The sequence below is a fragment of the Cyphellophora attinorum genome (genome assembly GCF_001299255.1).
Source record: "Cyphellophora attinorum strain CBS 131958 chromosome Unknown Contig33, whole genome shotgun sequence".
NCBI classification, from domain to species: Eukaryota; Fungi; Ascomycota; class Eurotiomycetes; order Chaetothyriales; family Cyphellophoraceae; genus Cyphellophora; species Cyphellophora attinorum.
In genome coordinates, this window is record NW_017253261.1 from 65793 (window position 1) to 83378 (window position 17586).

Sequence of the window (17586 nt, forward strand, 5' to 3'; positions counted from 1 at the left end):
GAAGCGCTGAAGCCGAAGCCGTCCTGATCATTCAGATTTTCTTAGTCTTCCGGTGTGCGATCTGCTCGAACCTCAGCTGCGTCAACCGGCGGCAGATGACGCCAAACGTGTTCCTTGGTGGCCAACAAAGGCTATCAATGTTCACAGTACTGTACTTCATCTGTGGCATATACAGTACATAGGCAGGTACTGCACGACTCTCACGGGCAAGCGACTCCCCTACATCACAAGCAACACCACTGCGCAGAGTCCCTCTGCTCGCAAAGTCGCGGAACAAAATCGCACGCCTCGATGCAGGCACGACCAGTAAAGTCACAGGTGCATGGTGGGAAGGAGGGGCAGAGATAAGGCACGAGGTGCCCAATCACACGGGTGGATGGCGCCTGCCGAAGCCTCGTGTTGCTTTTGGTGGCGCTTGCTTTCGCTACACGTGGAACGTGGATGCGCGATGGAAATGTTCCCCGTTACCACGGGTAGACGGTCTGCACTCACGCAAGTCGCGATGCTGATGCTCACAGATGACTTGACTGTACGTTGCCAGACCCGCGCCGGTCATCACTGCAAGTGGTACCCGCCGTCAGACCCCCTGGAGCGGGAAGTCGAGTTCTCGGCCAGCTAATGGCAAGCGCCCATGATTGGTGGTGGGCGAACACGAGCAGCCGTTCAACCCTATCGCTGCCCTCTGGGACTTCCCCGCCTTTGACATTCGTCAACTCATCATTCGCAACATCAGCATCGCCGTCGAGCATGCCCTCGTTTCTCAGCTATGCTCACAGATGAGCGAGAAGGAACGCTGAGTCAATGTAAGCCGCGACCAAGACGATCAGACGAACATGTTGACATTGAAATTCGCCGTCGGCAGCGAAGAAACCGACTCTTATCTCTGGCCCTTCTCATCAGGTAAGACCAAGCAAGATAAACGATTCCCTGCTCACTGGCGCCCTCACCCCATCCCATCAGCGTGTGCCTACCCAATCTAGCTTTAGGCCATTCGCCGGCCCCCTGCTCATTCTCGCTTGTTGGCTTCTTGAGGGTTCGCGATGTGTTGATCAGGAAGATGTTCTTTCGGACTTCTTCATTCTTCCTAAACATAAGAGCTGTTCCTGGCTGGTATCAGTGCGACATCGATTTCTTGTGTGTAGCGCAACCGGAGCGTGACTGATAGCGAGGTTTGTGCTCCTGCATAGGGTTATACGAGACTAAGGGGATAACTTTGCACGATTGTCGTACGACCTGCACAACGACACTCAGCTTCTAGAGTGCACAAATTGTAACTTATCGCGTTGAGTCTCTACGTCAATTCAGCGTGCAGCAAACAGCAACACACAGCAACCATGAGCGACGATGTGCGGAAGACGAGCGTGACCTCGGCTCACCACAGGAAGAGCGTTGGCGACAATCAAGTGACATCAGTCCTGACCAACAATGAGGTTCCTGTGTTCGACCGAGAGTTGACTGCCGACGAGGAAGTGCTCGCCGCGCTTGGTTACAAGTACTCCTCACTACTCCGCCCACGGCCATCGTCGTGCTAACAATCACAGGCCTGAGTTCAAACGCGAGTTTTCACTATGGACGACATTCTGTGTTTCCTTCGCAGTGCTGGGCCTGCTCCCGTCATTCGCGAGTACACTGTGGTATGGCATGGGCTACTCTGGCACGCCTGGCATGGTCTGGGGCTGGCTGATTGCCATGTTCTTCATCCAGTGCGTCGCCATGGGTATGGCCGAGTTGTGCTCGTCGATGCCCACGTCCGGAGGTCTCTACTACGCTGCCGCCGTCCTCGCTCCACCGGGGTGGGGCCCACTTGCTGCATGGATCACAGGCTGGTCAAACTGGTTCGTCCAAGTAACTGGCGCGCCTTCGGTGGACTACGCGCTGGCGTCGATGATTCTCGCCGCAGTCTCGATCACGAACCCGGACTATGTGCCTGAGAACTACCAGGTATGGCTGCTGACGACGCTGATCATGATCATTCATGCTTTCGTCTCATCAATGCCGACAAAGTTCATTGCCCAATTCAACTCGTATGGCTCGACATTCAACATCATCGCTCTGATCATTGTTATCATTATCATCCCAGCCAGCACTTCCAGGCCAGATCAGGGCCTGCCGCGCTTCACCAAAAGCTCGACTGTCTGGGGCAACTTCTACGAGGGTACGGACTGGCCCAATGGAATCGCGGTGCTCATGTCGTTCCTGTCTGTTATTTGGACCATGTCCGGATATGATGCGCCGTTCCATTTAGCAGAGGAATGCTCAAATGCCAACATTGCGGCACCCAGGGCGATTGTGCTCACAAGTGGCGTTGGTGGAATTATGGGATGGTTCCTGCAGTTGGTCGCTGCCTACACTGTTATTGTGAGTCTCTCTTATTCTCCGCGCTGAAGTCGACGATCCCCGTGGGCATTCTTTACTGACTAACTTGCTAAGGACATCGACGCGGTTCTCGAGGACCCAGTCGGCCAACCATGGGCCGCCTACCTTCAACAAGTCCTGCCTCACAACACCGCCCTCGCCATCCTCGGCATGACCATCGTGTGTGGCTTCTCGATGGGACAAGGTTGCATGGTCGCCGCCTCCCGAGTCACCTACGCGTACGCCCGCGACGATGTCTTCCCTGGTTCCAAGTGGCTGAAGATTGTCAACTCTCGGACCCGAACACCCGTCAACGCCGTCTGGTTCAACGCCTTCGTCGGCATCCTACTGACCCTACTCCTCTTCGGCGGCGTGGCGATCGACGCCATCTTCAGCATCGGCGCCATTGCTGCGTTCGTGGCGTTCACGATTCCGATCACCATCCGCACATTCTTCGTTGGGGACAGGTTCCGTCGGGGACCGTGGCATTTGGGCAAGTGGAGCTATCCCAATGGTGTACTGGCGACTTGCTTCACGGTGCTCATGATCCCAATCATGTGCTTTCCCAGTGTGACGGGTGCGGATTTGGATGCGGAGACGATGAACTGGACGGCGCTTGTGTGGGGTGGCCGATGCTGATTGTGATGGTCTGGTGGTTTGTCAGTGCGAGGAAATGGTAAGTCATACAGCGCTCATGTTCTGTCACGGGCTTCCTGTCGCATTGAGAGTGATTTGCGATGCTGACTTTGTTACAACAGGTTTACTGGACCGAAGGTCAACATTGAACATATGATGCTTGGCCGAGAGGGAAATCTTATCGATGGAACCGTGCAGCCGAAGGACGTAGTTGATGGCAGGAGCAGTGATGAGGATGCAAGCAGTGGTACTGATGGAGTCAAAGCTGCTGAGAAGGCAGGCAAGGTTGTCTGAATGGCTCGACTTTCAGGTTCTTCGCGATTTAGCTACCTTTAGGGTATGTCGATTGGCCGTTGATGTGCGGTGCTCGGTAACTTAGGGGAAAGATTTGGTATGTCTGAACTATCCCTCAACGAGATCGAATTCGCAAGTAGCAATCCCTTCACTTGGACGTAAATGTCTCATGAAAATCATGTGACGAAAGGGTCATCCGCATCGTCCTGCTGAGCCGAATGTTTGATGCCTGACTTCGACGGTCACTCCATGTCAAACGAGTGCTTGGTCACCTTCCGCTCCTCAACGACTCACCTCGCTTGCATGTCGAGGTCGCCGCTCACGTCCATTCGAGCTAAACCAACTGGCGTACTGGCTGCTGTCAATCCCACCTCTTTCACGACTCCGCTACACCACAGCCGCCATTGATCCAGCCCTTCCTGCATACATTCACTCTTCTTAACAGCCGACCATCATTATGCCGATCTCCCAGCAAACAGTCAACGCCCTCCTCATCACCAGTCTCACGATCTCCCTGGTCCTCCTCCTGCTACTCATTATCCACGTCATGCTGGAGATTCGCGCTGCAAGGGCTCGCCAGGCGAGAGCGTTTCAGCTGAGGGCTGTCGATGGAGCCTCGAGAGGGCGACGCATTGTGCGAAGGGGAGGGAGTGTTACTGGGCGAAATGGACGAAGGTGGTTGCCGAGGAGCTCAGGATGGACGAGGCAGGCAGGTGTGGAAGGCGGACGTGCGACTAGGGAGGCAGGAGGACATGGTGCGGAGGTTGGTCGCTGATGTGGTGAGAACGTCCACAGCTATCAGGGCAGAAGCTGGGCTGGTCTTGAATAATGTCAAACCGTCCAACAATGAAACGTTGTGAGCGTTTGCGCTTCTTGTTCCTACTTCAGAACCTTCCACGTGATTGTGAACGGCAAGGAGGGCTTAAAGACCTAAATGCATTGCATGTCACTTCTGCAACCATCCTTTACCTTCACCAAAACCAACCTCTCAGCACAGAGTACTCCCGGGCAGAATTCACTATATCGCCTTCGACAAGTAATCACTTGGTCTGACACGATCTTTGCCAGTTCTCAAGGTCAGTCAACCTACCGAATCGCAACCAGCTAAGTCCTGACCGCTTAAGCAGATCCCGTCAGCCACAATGGCCGAAGAATGGGGAACGAAAGAGATCGTCGGGGGAGCCATCCTCGGCGCTGCCACAGCCGTCCTCTTTGCAGTCCTCGTCAAAACCATCATCCGCAATATCGCAGCCAAGAGGCATGAGCACACAGAGGCCTGGCTAGGCGAACAGCTGCAACCGATGGCAAACCGAATCATACACCACGCAGTCCCGGCCATTCCTCTGACAGGCGACGTTATACCTCAGCCAGCACCGGTGGCCATTGAGGGAAATCCTGGTTGGTGGTTCTGGGTCAAGGCGTATTGGCGCGTTTTGAGAGGCAGCGAGCGGGCTTTTCAGGAGCAGTTGGCTGAGATTAGGAGGCATAATGCTGGTGCAGCTGGTGCAGAGGCCGCCTGAAGGCAATTATCGCTAGAATGATGGAAGAAAGGAAGTCGTCGCGCTTCGGCCGAAGTCAATGTAGGAAGGCGTCGTCAGGAGGACTCTGGATATGTCTAGTCAGACAGTGGAGTCATCACGTCACTCGACCCGTCCGTACCACCTCACCATCCAGATCCAACAAAGGAGACATCAGCCCATCAACCGGGCGGATCTCATCTGATCGATCAATCTCTCCATCATGGCTAGGCAACAAAGTCAAGTCGCGTTTCGGACCAGCCAGGCAAAGTCACAATTCCTCCCACAGTGCTGCTGTTCTTTGTTTGCTATATGCCGCTTCCGCCCGAGAGCGGTACCACCTTCGTCACTGATACCTGCACCGGTGACCATTCCATGGCGTTGCTCTGCGAGCTCGTCTTTGTCTTGATGTTGCAGTGACGGAGTCTGCTGCAGCTCGTGACTGTCCGCAACATGCCACAAGGGTAGGCTGTGAAGAGGGGCGTCGAGAGTAGTGGATTTATATCTATCGATGCATCCGTGAGCGTTGTCGTAGATCCAAGTCCATCTCTCTGAGCTATACATCGATACAGGCCGCAATGACGCCCAGAGCATTCGTATCACAAGCTGTTGGGGGCTACAGCGAAGCCAGGCATGTCCAGTGTTCTCTCAACTTCATCATGCTGCACTACTGACACTTGTGGTAGCTGGAATACCACCGATGGTGTTGACCCGGACTCAGGGAAAGTCCTCACCTGGGCAGCCCCGACGGCCATCGTGTGTATCTTCCTGTCCCTCGCTTTCGTCGCGTGCTGGGCGAAAGGGTGCTGGTGCCTTCGCCGAGCTCAACGTCGGGGCGATACCACACCTGTCGTAGCAGTGTCGGATGCTACCACAGCTCGAATAGGCAACACTGAGACCCTAGCCAAGCAGCGAGGTTTTCGTGGCTGGCTGAAAGCGTGGACTGGCTGGGAAAGTGGGCAAGGTCAACTTGCTGAGGGCAGCCAGCGCCCAGGAGGTGTCGTCGGTGCGAACAGAGATGTCGAACACGCTATCTGGACAACGACGGTCGATGAAGATGCGAAGACGCTTTGTGGAAGTGCTCGTCGGGAGCGCCTGGATCGATGACCATGGTCAAAGTACATCTCCTGCAGCCCTCTGGGGAGGGCTCTGCTGCTGTGAATGTCATCAAAGGAGGAGAAGCACCATAGGTGGCTCACAACCTTCCCATTCTGGCAGGTGACGCGCATTTGATTTTCCTTCAGTTCCCAGCAATACTAGCGTGTTTTGCTAGGCACAGCAACCATTTCACACGCTAGTGATGAATGTGGTGGCAACTGAGGACTTTCAGAACTCACGCCTGCAGCTATCAGCCGGAAACCACGTCCTACCCAGCCTTGAACTGCAATCCGTGTTCCAGCAACGCTCCTGTTCGATTTCGATAGTGACAGTCAGTTCTCAGGTATGTATCTTACCAGTATGGCGCCTTATACTCATAGCTGTAGCTAGAGCCCGCCGCAGAATGTTCGCCGTCACGAAACGCGACGAAATCGACAAGCACCCCTGGATCAGCGCGATCATTGTTCCCGGTGTGCTTCTAGTCGCGCTCCTGGTCCACAGCTACTATACCAAGCCCAGCAGGAAGAATCCCAGCCCGCCATACCTCTCAATCTGGTGGTTTCCATGGGCCTACCGTCGACATCGCGAAGGCAAGCCAATCACTCTCACCGAGGAGGAGAAAGCAGACTTCGTACAGAAGCGACAACGCTGGCACGAGAGATGGCTTACTGCTCCTGCTCCCCACACGCGTTCAAACGACAACAACGCTTCGTTTCTCGATGCTAGGATGGTTTCGTGGCCAAGCAGGGAAGCAGAAGCGCCAGCACGTCCGCCACGCCCGATTTTCGAAGTGTTTAGGCATAGGAGAGACGCAGTGATAGCGCCCATGAGACCGCTATTTGCTGCATTTCCGGCGTTTTCTGGCTGGTGTATTCGGGTTGATGAGCACGATGAAGAGATTCAGAACGCGTCGGAACTGGAACGACGACCGACTACGTTGAGCTGGGCGGACAGTGTGGAGCGGGAACAGCAGCAAGGACGTTGAGATATGCGACAGGAGACCAGGGAGACCGCTGTAGCGGTCCTCGAGATGGTACTGGAAGGAGAAACCGACCAGGGAGGACTCTGTGCATAGGCAGTGGTTGCCTTGCAAATTAAGCTTCGGGAGGGCTTCCCCACTACGCTGCCGCTCATCCTCTTATCCATGCAACCTTTCCTCCTCAAATTTCACGCATTGATTGCCATCGTTTCGAAGGCGACGTATGGAGCTGCTAACTAACCGTTCAATGAACAGTCAAAGGCCTCCTCAGGCGTATTCGATGTTCAGTCTACTCAAGTACATTGGGAGATGAGCTGATTGGGGTGCAGCAACGGTCTTTGCACGTCACCCCCTGTGAACCGGCCTTGACCCTCTCCTCATGAGATGATATCTGGGATGGCTTTCGTTCTAACTGTTCGTCACTGCTAATAAGAATACCTCCTTGCAGCTCTGCAAAGACGTCAGAACAGTGTATAACATCTAGCTGAGATTCAGGGCAGCTGTTCAGCCCCAACTCCACCTGGTCTGCGGATATCTAGCGAAACGGCGATCATATCAACGTTGGACTAGTCTCTGGGCACGGCGCGATCAACATTACAACCACATATAATGCTGTACTGTCGTCTATAGTAGAGTAGTGCTCTGCGTATCCCGTGCTGACTGACCATCGATTCCAGATGGGTTTCATTCTTTGGCTGCTGGCAGCCGCGTGCTTCCTTCAGCCGTTCACAATTGCCGCCGACACAGCAGCATGGAAGTCTAGAAACATCTACTTCGCGCTGACAGACCGCATCAGTCGCAATGCCTCCGACGAGGGAGGCAACGCCTGTGGTGACCTCGGGAACTACTGCGGCGGCACGTTCAAAGGCCTCGAGTCCAAGCTGGACTACATCAGCGGCATGGGCTTCGACGCCATCTGGATCACGCCCGTCGTCAAGAATAGGCCCCGAGGTTATCACGGCTACTGGGCCCAAGACCTCTACAGCATCAACGAGAACTACGGGACAGCTGACGATCTAAAGGACCTGGTCAACGCTGCTCACGACAAGAACATGTTCGTCATGGCCGACGTCGTAGCGAACCACATGGGCGCTGGCCCCATCTCCGAGAACAGCCTAGCTCTTCTGACACAACAGAGTGCCTACCACCCAGCATGCGACATCGAGCAGGACGACTACGACAACAATCAGACTGCCGTCGAGGAATGCCGCTTAGCCGGCCTCCCCGACCTCAACACCCAATCTCGCGAAGTCCGCCAACTCTTCCAAGACTGGATCAAATGGCTCGTCTCCGAGTATTCATTCGACGGCATCCGCATCGATACAGTCAAACACGTCGAGCAGGACTTCTGGCCTGGCTTTGTCGAAGCTTCCGGCGTTTATGCCATCGGAGAGGTGCTGAACGGCGCACCGCCCTATCTCGCCGAGTACGCAAAATTAATGCCAGGACTGTTGAACTACGCGATGTACTATGCCCTCCAGGATTTCTTCCTGCAGAAGAGTGGTGCATCGAGGATCGTGGAGATGCACGATTGGATCTCGAGTATCTTCCCGGACCCGGCAGCGTTAGGGACGTTCGTCGACAATCATGACCAAATGCGGTGGTTGGCGCAGCGAGACGACGTGGCGGTGTTGAAGAATGTGCTAGCATATGTCATACTAGCCAGAGGTATACCGATCGTGTACTACGGTACGGAACAGGGCTTCTCTGGAGCAAGTGATCCCTTCAATCGGGAAGATCTATGGAGGTCTGGCTTCAATACCGAAGCGGATTTGTATCAGACTATCGCCAGACTCTCGGAAGCTAGACTCGATGCAGGTGTCTAGCCGGCGACGACCACGTCCACCTGTACTCAACGAACGACGCTTACGCATGGAGTCGTGCAGATGGGAAGCTGATCGTGCTCACCACTAACAACGGCCAAGGCACGAGCGGGCAACACTGCTTCGACAGCAAAGTTCCAGATGGGCAATGGACTGACGTCCTCCCCGACAACACCGCGCACGCAGCCGATGGATCCGGGAATATTTGCCTACAAGTCACCAACGGCGAGCCGATCGTTCTCATCGCCGGAGCGGGAGCCACACCCACGCCTACAGCCACCATAACCGCTGCCCCAAACCCAACAGGCACAGCATGCCCCACACAAGTCACAGCAACGTTCACAATCCGCACCACAACGCCTACGGCGACACCATCAAGCTCGTCGGCAACACTGCCCAGCTTGGCAGCTGGGACCCAGCCAACGGCATTGCGCTCTCTGCAGACGCATACACAGCCGAGAACCCCGTCTGGACTGCCGCAATAACACTCCCAGCCGACGGTACTGTGAGCTATAAGTTCGTCAACGTGCAGCAGGATGGGACTGTGGTGTGGGAGAGTGATCCGAATCGCAGTCTGACTTTGCCAGCTTGTGGTGACGGGAATGTGAACGTGGATACGACGTGGCAGGCAACGGGCTTCATGGAGCGGCGGCGAGTTGGGGAGCTGTAGGAAAATGCATACGTTACTTCGTCCAGAGACAAGTGTAGATGTATACATGAATGTAGATGTCCAGACGGCCACGCTTCGTTGGCTTCCGTGGTCAGCGATGTCCGCTACAACCTGCAAAAATATACTCGTTCGCCAGGCTGACAGAGATACCAGTCATCCGGTCTCACCCAGAGACTGTGTCATCCGGCGACGGAAACGTCTTACGATTTGCAATTGCGTTAATATCCTTCTAATGCACCGCGTGACTGCGAAATATTGCCGAAGTTTGACACCAGATGTTTGACATGTAAAGTATACACAATTGCTTCGTTGCGCTACCGACGCTGCCCACACATACTACTACTGAATGCTGAATCCTTAGCACTTACACACCAAACACACTTCGCTCCGTCTTCCTACTGATCGCGATCGGCTGTGGCTGAAAGCGACTGTCGTGTGCTGGACGAACCAGGGGCAGCGACAATTTGACCGCGGCATGTTGTAGCCGTCACCGTCGCCTTATCCCTCCTGGACGCAAACGTCCTCTCCACGCCGGAGCTCCACCCGCCTAGTCCTCCCTCAAAATGCCAATACGCTTAATACGTCCGCTTGAACGGCGGGACAGCCTTGCACTCGGCCTCATCGAGAGTATGTCCCACAACACCCCTGTAACCCAGCTCGACCTTCCCGTGCGGCGTCTTCTGCCACGACAGGGTATGCTTCATCCAATTGTCGTCATCCCGGTCTGGGAAGTCCTCTCGGGCATGCGCGCCTCTCGACTCCTTGCGGTTGGCTGCTGATGCAGCAGTCTGTGTTGCACAAGTCAACAGATTTCGGAGCTCGAGCGTTTCGACGAGATCCGAGTTCCAGATCATGCTGCGGTCCTTGATACCGATTTGGTCGAACGTCTGGTCGACTTCGTTGATCTTTCGGACACCCTCTTGGAGGGATTCTTCGGTTCGGAAGACGGACACGTCTGTTTGCATGACCTTCTGCATGGCGGCGCGAACGTCGTTGGTCGACTTGGGGCCGTCGGATGTGCGGACTTTGTCGAGGACGTCGATCGAGTCGGCGCCGGCATCGGCTGAGATTTCTTGGTGAGGTAGGCCAGGGGAGGCATTGTCGCGGATGGTGTGTGCGACGGCACGACCAAAGACGATCAGATCGAGGAGTGAGTTGGCACCCAGGCGGTTGGCTCCGTGGACTGACACGCATGCGGCTTCGCCACAGGCGTATAGACCAGGGACGGTCTTTTCCTTGCCGTCCGCGTCAACGCTGAGAACCTCACCGGTGTATCGCGTAGGAATACCACCCATGTTGTAGTGCACGGTCGGCAGGACAGGGATGGGTTGCTTGGTAACGTCGACACCAGCAAAGATGGAGCTGTCTCGGAAATACCGGGTAGTCGCTCGTGGAGGATCTCAGGTGGCAGGTGTGATAGTTGCAGGTAGATGTGGTCCTTGTCACTGCTCATTGTTAGTGTCCGACAATCAAGATACGTTCCCTTGCACTTACGGCCCAACTCCTCGTCCCTCGCGAATCTCCATGGTCATTGATCGTGAGACAACGTCTCGAGAAGCCAGATCCTTGGCAGTTGGGGCATATCTTTCCATAAATCGTTCACCTTCGGAGTTCAGGAGGTAGCCACCCTCTCCTCGTGACCCTTCGGTGATGAGGCAGCCGGCGCCGTAGATACCGGTCGGGTGGAATTGGACGAATTCGAGATCCTGGTTGGGGAGACCTGCTCGTGCTACCATAGCCATGCCATCACCAGTACACGTGTGTGCCGAGGTACACGAGAAGTACGCACGGCCATATCCACCGGTGGCAAGAACAGTGTGGTGAGCTCGGAATCTGTGGAGAGTACCGTCTTCCTGGTTGTAGGCGACGATACCCTTGCATTGGCCGTCCTCCATGATGAGATCCATGGCGAAATATTCGATGAAGTAGTTAGCATTGTACCGCAGTGATTGTCCGTATAGCGTGTGAAGAAGAGCGTGGCCAGTCCTGTCGGCAGCAGCGCAACATCTGTAAGCTGTTGTGGGTTAGTAGAGGACCTTGAGTCTGCCGGAGGAGTGACTGACCCTGCCCTCCTTTGCCATATTCTCTGCTCTGACCACCAAAGGCTCTTTGGTAGATCTTGCCGTCTTCTGTTCTCGAGAACGGGCAGCCATAGCCTTCCAGCTCGATCACAGATTGGGGCGCTTCTCTTGTCATGTAATGAATAGCGTCTTGGTCGCCGAGCCAGTCGGAGCCCTTGACTGTGTCGTACATATGCCATCTCCAGTCGTCCTCGTGCATGTTGCCTAGTGCCGCATTGATGCCGCCTTGAGCGGCGACTGTGTGACTTCTCGTGGGGAACAGCTTCGAAACACATGCGGTCTTGAAACCAGCTTCAGCTAAACCGAATGTTGCGCGCAAGCCGGCACCGCCAGCACCAACCTGTGGATGCTTGTTAGCACATTGGACGCCCAACAGCTCCGGAAAGACAACATACGACCAGCGCATCATATTCATGGTCCACGACCTGGTACTTATCTGCGAAGATGCCGCCATCCGCGACCTTCGCTCTCAACGGCGTGGTCCCACGAATGAGGGACCTTCTCGCGGTCCGGGAGAAAGCTCGAGTCTGCTGGAGGGAGCGCCGTGCAGGAGCAAAGCTCCGTAGAAGTGGTCCGGAGCTCATCTTGCGTGCGCGTGTGGGAGAGAAGGGGGAGAGGAGAGTGTGTGGCTGTTCAGAGTTCAGCAGATGTCGACGTCAAATACTCCAGACGCAGGTAGTCCTATATCGTTGCAAGATGGCCGTAGGAGCCGCCGTAGAGCACTTTGAAGGTGGAATTACCGAGGTTCTTATTGGCCGGTCTGCTTCCGACGACGCTCACATGCAAAAACTTGCCCTCTTCCGATGCTTCTCGACTTGGTCCCTTTCATGGTGGCAAGGACGGACCGCGGGCCAAACACTGTAAACACCTCAAAGCATGTATGGTTCTGCGGACGCGCCTGACCTCTTATTTCAACGTACCTTCCTGACTGTAAGTACCTATCGACGGCGACTGCTCACATATGTGGCTCCTGCCCGAACGGACCTGCCACTCCTACAGACTACCAACAATGACAGCAAGTATGAATTTTGAGAAGGTGCGCCGGACCTCTCGACAATAAATTCGTGCTCAGAGGTGTCCAGAGTAGGGTGCTCACACCCGTTCCTGGGAACTTATTCTGGACACCTCTGAGCACGAATTTATTGTCGAGAGGTCCGGCGCACTGTTTGACAAAATCGTGTAGTAGGCAAGTAAGCCTCAATGTAGACGCTGTTAGACACTCTGGAATCTGCTGGCTAGGGTTATGTTGTTCTGGGATCGAACCGTAAGTGGAACTGATCGATATGTGAATTGTGTAGCTACCATCTGGTGTACGGCATCCTTCACTGATCTGGGTCCAGCGCTGTTCCCGAATCTTTTGGTCTGAGTGCTTGACAGTGCTGGAAGCTGGGGGAGGGATGGAGCAGAGTATCAGCGAGCGTCCGATGTGGAAGGCGGCAGTCAGAGTGATCCCAGGCAGACTGCACACATAATTGCCATTGATCGAGACACCCTCATAGTCATTCACTTCCTCCAAGACTGGTCATCTTCACCCGAACAGTGATGACCACGGATGACCGCATCAGGTCAAAGCCCATCGCCTCGAGAGCCACCCGCCTCACCGCCCTCAAACACCGACCACCAGGCACAACTACGACCAAAGGCCTCCTTACAAGCCTAGCATGGATTTCCCAAGGACGATCCTGCACTACCTCCGCGAAGACGTTCCCTTTCCCGCACCCAGCGGCAGAGAACACTCCTTCAGGACTAAGTTCGAAACAGCCTACCAGCTCGTCGGTTCAGAGAATTTAGTCGACCTCTCCGAGGCAAAGCGTATCTGTCGTCGACTCTTGAAAAGACGCGTAAGTCTACAGCCAATGCAACCACCACTCCCACTATATAATCAAACCGTGCTCGACAGCTGACCTGAGGTGCACGTGGCAGGGTCTTCCCCTCCTTTACCTTATTGGCTGCAACCAGCTTATCAGTTACTGGTCCCCCTTCCACGATACCACCGCCATCCGTCATGCGGAAAAGACACTCGAGCTCTGCCGGGATATGCATTCCCTGATCGAGAACATGGAGGATAAGCCAGAGCAGGAGAAGTTGCGGTATCGGACGTTGTTGGCTATGGCGGAGGAGAACCTGGAGTATGTGAGGGAAGGGCCCGCTGATATTGACGACATTATGGCCCCGAGTAGTGAGGAAGAGGAACAGCTGAGCCGGGTGATATGAACGACCTGCTAGGCGCGGGTAGTGGGGATGAGGATATTGAGCAATGGGCTCAGTGGAAGCGGCAATCTATGAATTGTCGAGGCGACGACCTCTTCACAAAGGGGAACGGGAGCGACCCCAATTGAGTCCGAAGACATGCTGCTCATTCACATCGATGCTAAATCCATCCTATGGATGTCTAGTGGGTTAACGAGCTAGTATACGCCATTGCTGCTCTGCTATCCTCTTGCCCGCAGACAAAATGTCCCGAAAATGCTCGACCTTGATATCAACAGGCATACCTGCACGCCGGTCATCACCTTGGCTAGCCTCCAACGTGGCCAGCGCAAGCGCAACCTGAGAATTCTGTCGAATCTTGCGGCCATTCCACACGCCATCATGGATCTCTGAACTTGGTAGGACATGATCCAGGCAGTTTTGGTCACGGACGACGTTCGATCCCGCATGCGTCTCGGAGGCGTCTGTGGCATAATTCCACGTCTGAACTCCTCGAATTGCAAGAGCCAGGTTATGACTCTAAGTACTGGGCGTCTTCTCCAAGGATCCTCTTCTATTCACGAGCCACGGATGCTGCTCATCGTGGGTCTTCTCGGCCAGGGAGGGCGCTGAGGCCCTGGATCTTTTATGCCGATCAAGTTAATATGACTGGGATGAGCCTCACACGAGCGTCGGTGCGAAAGTTTGAGATCTGGTGAGTTTTCTAGCCAGGGAGGCCGCTGCAGGAACAACGCCCAGTACTTTTAGTCACAACCTGGCATCAATGCTTAACTCGAGGCGCTCTTCCTACCACTCCAAACTCTCAGCATCTCTAAACAGAAAGGAAGAAGACGGCCCCCTATCAGCACTGTCACAAGGGCGCTGTGGACAGAGTCGCGTATGACGTCGAGACGGAGGATGGAGAGCAGCTCGTTGCCCTTTGAAGACCTCGGCACTGGCAGTCTGTTGGTCAGCGAACAGTCTGCTGCTTGGCACTGCTGATTCACCCAAGGCCAAGAAGCTGATACCAATGTCGGGTCTCCGAAAGACTTCGGTGTATCCGCATCACAACTCCCGGACAATTCTATGCTAGCATATGGTCGTGCTGCACAGCATGTCCTTGGGTTCACGAATAGGCTGACACTTTGCGACAGCCTCGTGCGCACTCCGAGCGATGATTCTCGCCTGGCCCGATGCAGGATGTGAAGTCCGAAGGCCATGCATGGCGTCTGCAAATACATAAATGAGGAACGAGGTACTCCGGCAACAAGGACCTTGACTCACGAGACAAGAACAGTCCTCACAGCTGCAAGATTGGATAAGCTCACCTGCTGTGTTACCGTCGTCCTCGATCACATTCCCCAACACACGACTATGGCCTCAGACGCCGAGATCAAGGCCCAGCTGAAGGCTTTCGTCTTCGGAGGGGATGAGTGGCCTCGAGCACCGATCTGGCACCAACCAGAAGAGGTCGGTCTCAAGTACGAGACCATCTTCTTCCCTGCCACAGATGGCATACCCATCGAGGGCTGGTTCATGCCTCGTCAAGACTCCAACCAACTCATCGTCTGCGTCACCCCACGTTGGTTCAACCGCGCTGGCTTCCCAGCGCATCTGGAGCCCTGGAATACCCTCCTCCCAGGCAACGACTACGACGTGGACTTTGTCAAGGACTACAAACTCCTCCACGACGCTGGCTACAACGTCGTCTGCTTCGACAATCGAAACTTTGGATACTCTGGCGCAGCCAACGGCGGCATCACCTCACCGGAGCTATGCGCCAGGGACGTCATCGGCGCTCTCAACTATGTCCGCCTACGTGAGGACACCAAGGCCATGACCATCGGTCTGTTCAGTCGCTGCAATGGCGCCGCCGCCACAATGTATGCCATGCAGGAGCACCCAGAGGTATTCGAGGGTATTCGTTGTATGGTGGCGCCTCAGCCGTTCTCTCACAACGTCTTCTTCGCGCAGACACTTAAGCGAATGGGGCTCCCAGACAAGTACATGGAAGACATGAGACAATACTTCCAAGTCAAGACAAGTATCGATCTCGACGACATGGGAGTCATGCCCTGGCCCAAATCAGTTCGTGTGCCAACGCTGATGTATCAAGTGTGGGACGATCCCGTTGCTACGAACGATGATGCGCAGGAGATCTTCGATGCTATTCCGATCGAGGAGAAGAAGCTGCATTGGATCACAGGGACGCAGGTTCGGTTTGAAGGGTATACTTTCTTCCAGAAGCAGCCAGAGATGGTTTTGGAGTGGTTCGCCAAGTACATGGCATGATGGGGTCCGTCTGCAGCACAGAATCAGGCGGGCGTAGTGCAGGGAAGGTGTGCTGCACAACAGACAGGCTATTTGTCGTTGCTGGATCAGTATGAGGGCGCTGTGGACAAAATTACGTACCAGTCCAGAAAGAAGACAGGAAGCGCCTTGTTGCGCTCTAAACACCTTTGCACTAGCCGTCAGCGAACAGCCTGCTCCTTGGCACTCACCCCTGATTCATGTTATGTTCTAGGTCACCAGAGTGTAGCCACCCCGGACTCCCTCCGGTCCTATTCCTTCTTCACCTCCACACTCGGCAACAACACCCTTGCAACAACCCAATCCACCACCCCCGCCGGCAACAGCCCATAAAGCAGCGCCCCCTGCAGCGCATGCCAAAAGTACGGAGTCACACTCCGATGCCCATGTCCCACCCTCGCCAGGATCGCCCTCGCCATCACCTCCGCCGTCGGCATCGTCAAACCGGGCTTAATCGAGGCCTCCTTTTGCAACTGCTGCGTGTACGTCGGGCCCACCACGACCTCGAGTACCTCTACGGCGGAACCTGCGGTAGCTTGCTCCGCGTGCAACGCGCGGTTCCAGGCGTGGAGGGCGGCTTTGCAGCCTGAGTAGGCTGCTATGAACGGCTGGCCTATTTGGCTGCCGGAACCGCAGGTGAGGATGAGTGTAGGCTGCTGCTTGTTGGCAGTCAGTTGGGGGAGGAGGGCGCATGTGAGCTGTAAAGGGAATTGCACGTTAAGAGAATACAGTGCTTGGATTTCCGTCGGCGTCATGCATTCAAAGTGCTTGAAGTTGCTCGACAAGGGTGCGGTACCACCGACGTTGTTGATGAGGACCGTGAGTGGAAGCTCTGCGACAGCCGCGGCGATGCGGTTGATGTCTGCGGTTGTGAACGCACTCGCGTCGACTGCGATGGTGCGGAACTCGCGCTTTGGATGGGCTCTGGCGAGTTCTGATTGTATGCGGGTCAGTTTAGCCTCGTTACGACCGTGGAGGAGGACGTTGAAGCCTGCCGTTGCTAGTTGGTCTGAGAGGGCGAGGCCGATACCGTCGCTTGCGCCCGTGATCAGAGCCCATGATGTCTTGCCGCTAGAGGAAGGCTGGAGGTATTTGGGCAGGTTTGAGGCGTAGAACCAGTGGATTATAGGTATGGGCATGGTTGGGGGTTCGCGGAAGGGGAGTCAATGTTAGAGCTTGTCGGAAAGTCTTGGTTGTGAAGTGAGCGCGAGCAATTTGGGCAGGATGGTCTTGCGATGATAGGAAGTGGTGAGCAGCATCATGATATACTTTACCTAGATGTTTTATATAGCATTGCTGTGCTGGAGAAAACGTCCTGCTGCTGGCACATGCGGTACGTAGAGAACAATACATGAGCATTCAGTCGGCTCGGCAGAATAGATCGGTGTGGAGTTGTCCCGGCGGCGCGACCGTCGAGCTGGCCCCCAAAATCGTACAGGGGGGGGTGATATAACTCGACAGCGCAAGTTCGCAACTTGAACGTTGAAAGGAGGACTCGACTGTTACAAGCAGCACCAGATAACAGAGAACGAGAAGGGACTTGTTGCGCTCTAGAATTGAATCCCTGCTCTAGCCTTCTGATCCGTTGCCGAAGTAGTATACACCCATGTCGCTCCGATGTTCTGGCATCCGT

At 55.0% G+C, this 17586-nt stretch overlaps 9 protein-coding genes across 9 annotated transcripts; 7 read left to right on the forward strand and 2 right to left on the reverse strand.

The window, feature by feature from the left end:
* Positions 1-1334: 1334 nt before the first annotated feature.
* Positions 1335-3285, forward strand: AB675_8870 (putative amino-acid permease; the record flags this gene model as incomplete). Its single annotated transcript, XM_018149354.1, has 4 exons — positions 1335-1492; positions 1542-2358; positions 2431-2975; positions 3114-3285. 4 exons carry the CDS (start codon positions 1335-1337, stop codon positions 3283-3285), a joined length of 1692 nt encoding a protein of 563 aa, XP_017996182.1.
* Positions 3286-4427: 1142 nt separating this feature from the next.
* AB675_8871 (uncharacterized protein) lies at positions 4428-4805 on the forward strand (the record flags this gene model as incomplete). The annotated part of the gene is made up of 1 exon (XM_018149355.1): positions 4428-4805. One exon carries the CDS (start codon positions 4428-4430, stop codon positions 4803-4805), a length of 378 nt encoding a protein of 125 aa, XP_017996071.1.
* A 1498-nt stretch (positions 4806-6303) lies between these two features.
* Positions 6304-6885, forward strand: AB675_8872 (uncharacterized protein; the record flags this gene model as incomplete). Its single annotated transcript, XM_018149356.1, has 1 exon — positions 6304-6885. The coding sequence occupies one exon, from the start codon at positions 6304-6306 to the stop codon at positions 6883-6885; it is 582 nt and encodes a 193-aa protein (XP_017996091.1).
* Positions 6886-7556: 671 nt separating this feature from the next.
* On the forward strand, positions 7557-8705 carry AB675_8873 (Alpha-amylase A type-1/2; the record flags this gene model as incomplete). Its single annotated transcript, XM_018149357.1, has 1 exon — positions 7557-8705. One exon carries the CDS (start codon positions 7557-7559, stop codon positions 8703-8705), a length of 1149 nt encoding a protein of 382 aa, XP_017996105.1.
* Positions 8706-9015: 310 nt separating this feature from the next.
* AB675_8874 (Glucoamylase I) lies at positions 9016-9372 on the forward strand (the record flags this gene model as incomplete). The annotated part of the gene is made up of 1 exon (XM_018149358.1): positions 9016-9372. The coding sequence occupies one exon, from the start codon at positions 9016-9018 to the stop codon at positions 9370-9372; it is 357 nt and encodes a 118-aa protein (XP_017996121.1).
* Positions 9373-9947: 575 nt separating this feature from the next.
* Positions 9948-12037, reverse strand: AB675_8875 (putative succinate dehydrogenase [ubiquinone] flavoprotein subunit, mitochondrial; the record flags this gene model as incomplete). The annotated part of the gene is made up of 4 exons (XM_018149359.1): positions 9948-10734; positions 10867-11386; positions 11436-11793; positions 11849-12037. The coding sequence occupies 4 exons, from the start codon at positions 12035-12037 to the stop codon at positions 9948-9950; spliced, it is 1854 nt and encodes a 617-aa protein (XP_017996138.1).
* A 1077-nt stretch (positions 12038-13114) lies between these two features.
* Positions 13115-13667, forward strand: AB675_8876 (uncharacterized protein; the record flags this gene model as incomplete). Its single annotated transcript, XM_018149360.1, has 2 exons — positions 13115-13294; positions 13377-13667. The coding sequence occupies 2 exons, from the start codon at positions 13115-13117 to the stop codon at positions 13665-13667; spliced, it is 471 nt and encodes a 156-aa protein (XP_017996153.1).
* A 1350-nt stretch (positions 13668-15017) lies between these two features.
* Positions 15018-15935, forward strand: AB675_8877 (uncharacterized protein; the record flags this gene model as incomplete). The annotated part of the gene is made up of 1 exon (XM_018149361.1): positions 15018-15935. The coding sequence occupies one exon, from the start codon at positions 15018-15020 to the stop codon at positions 15933-15935; it is 918 nt and encodes a 305-aa protein (XP_017996169.1).
* Positions 15936-16204: 269 nt separating this feature from the next.
* On the reverse strand, positions 16205-17092 carry AB675_8878 (Very-long-chain 3-oxoacyl-CoA; the record flags this gene model as incomplete). The annotated part of the gene is made up of 1 exon (XM_018149362.1): positions 16205-17092. One exon carries the CDS (start codon positions 17090-17092, stop codon positions 16205-16207), a length of 888 nt encoding a protein of 295 aa, XP_017996106.1.
* Positions 17093-17586: the final 494 nt, after the last annotated feature.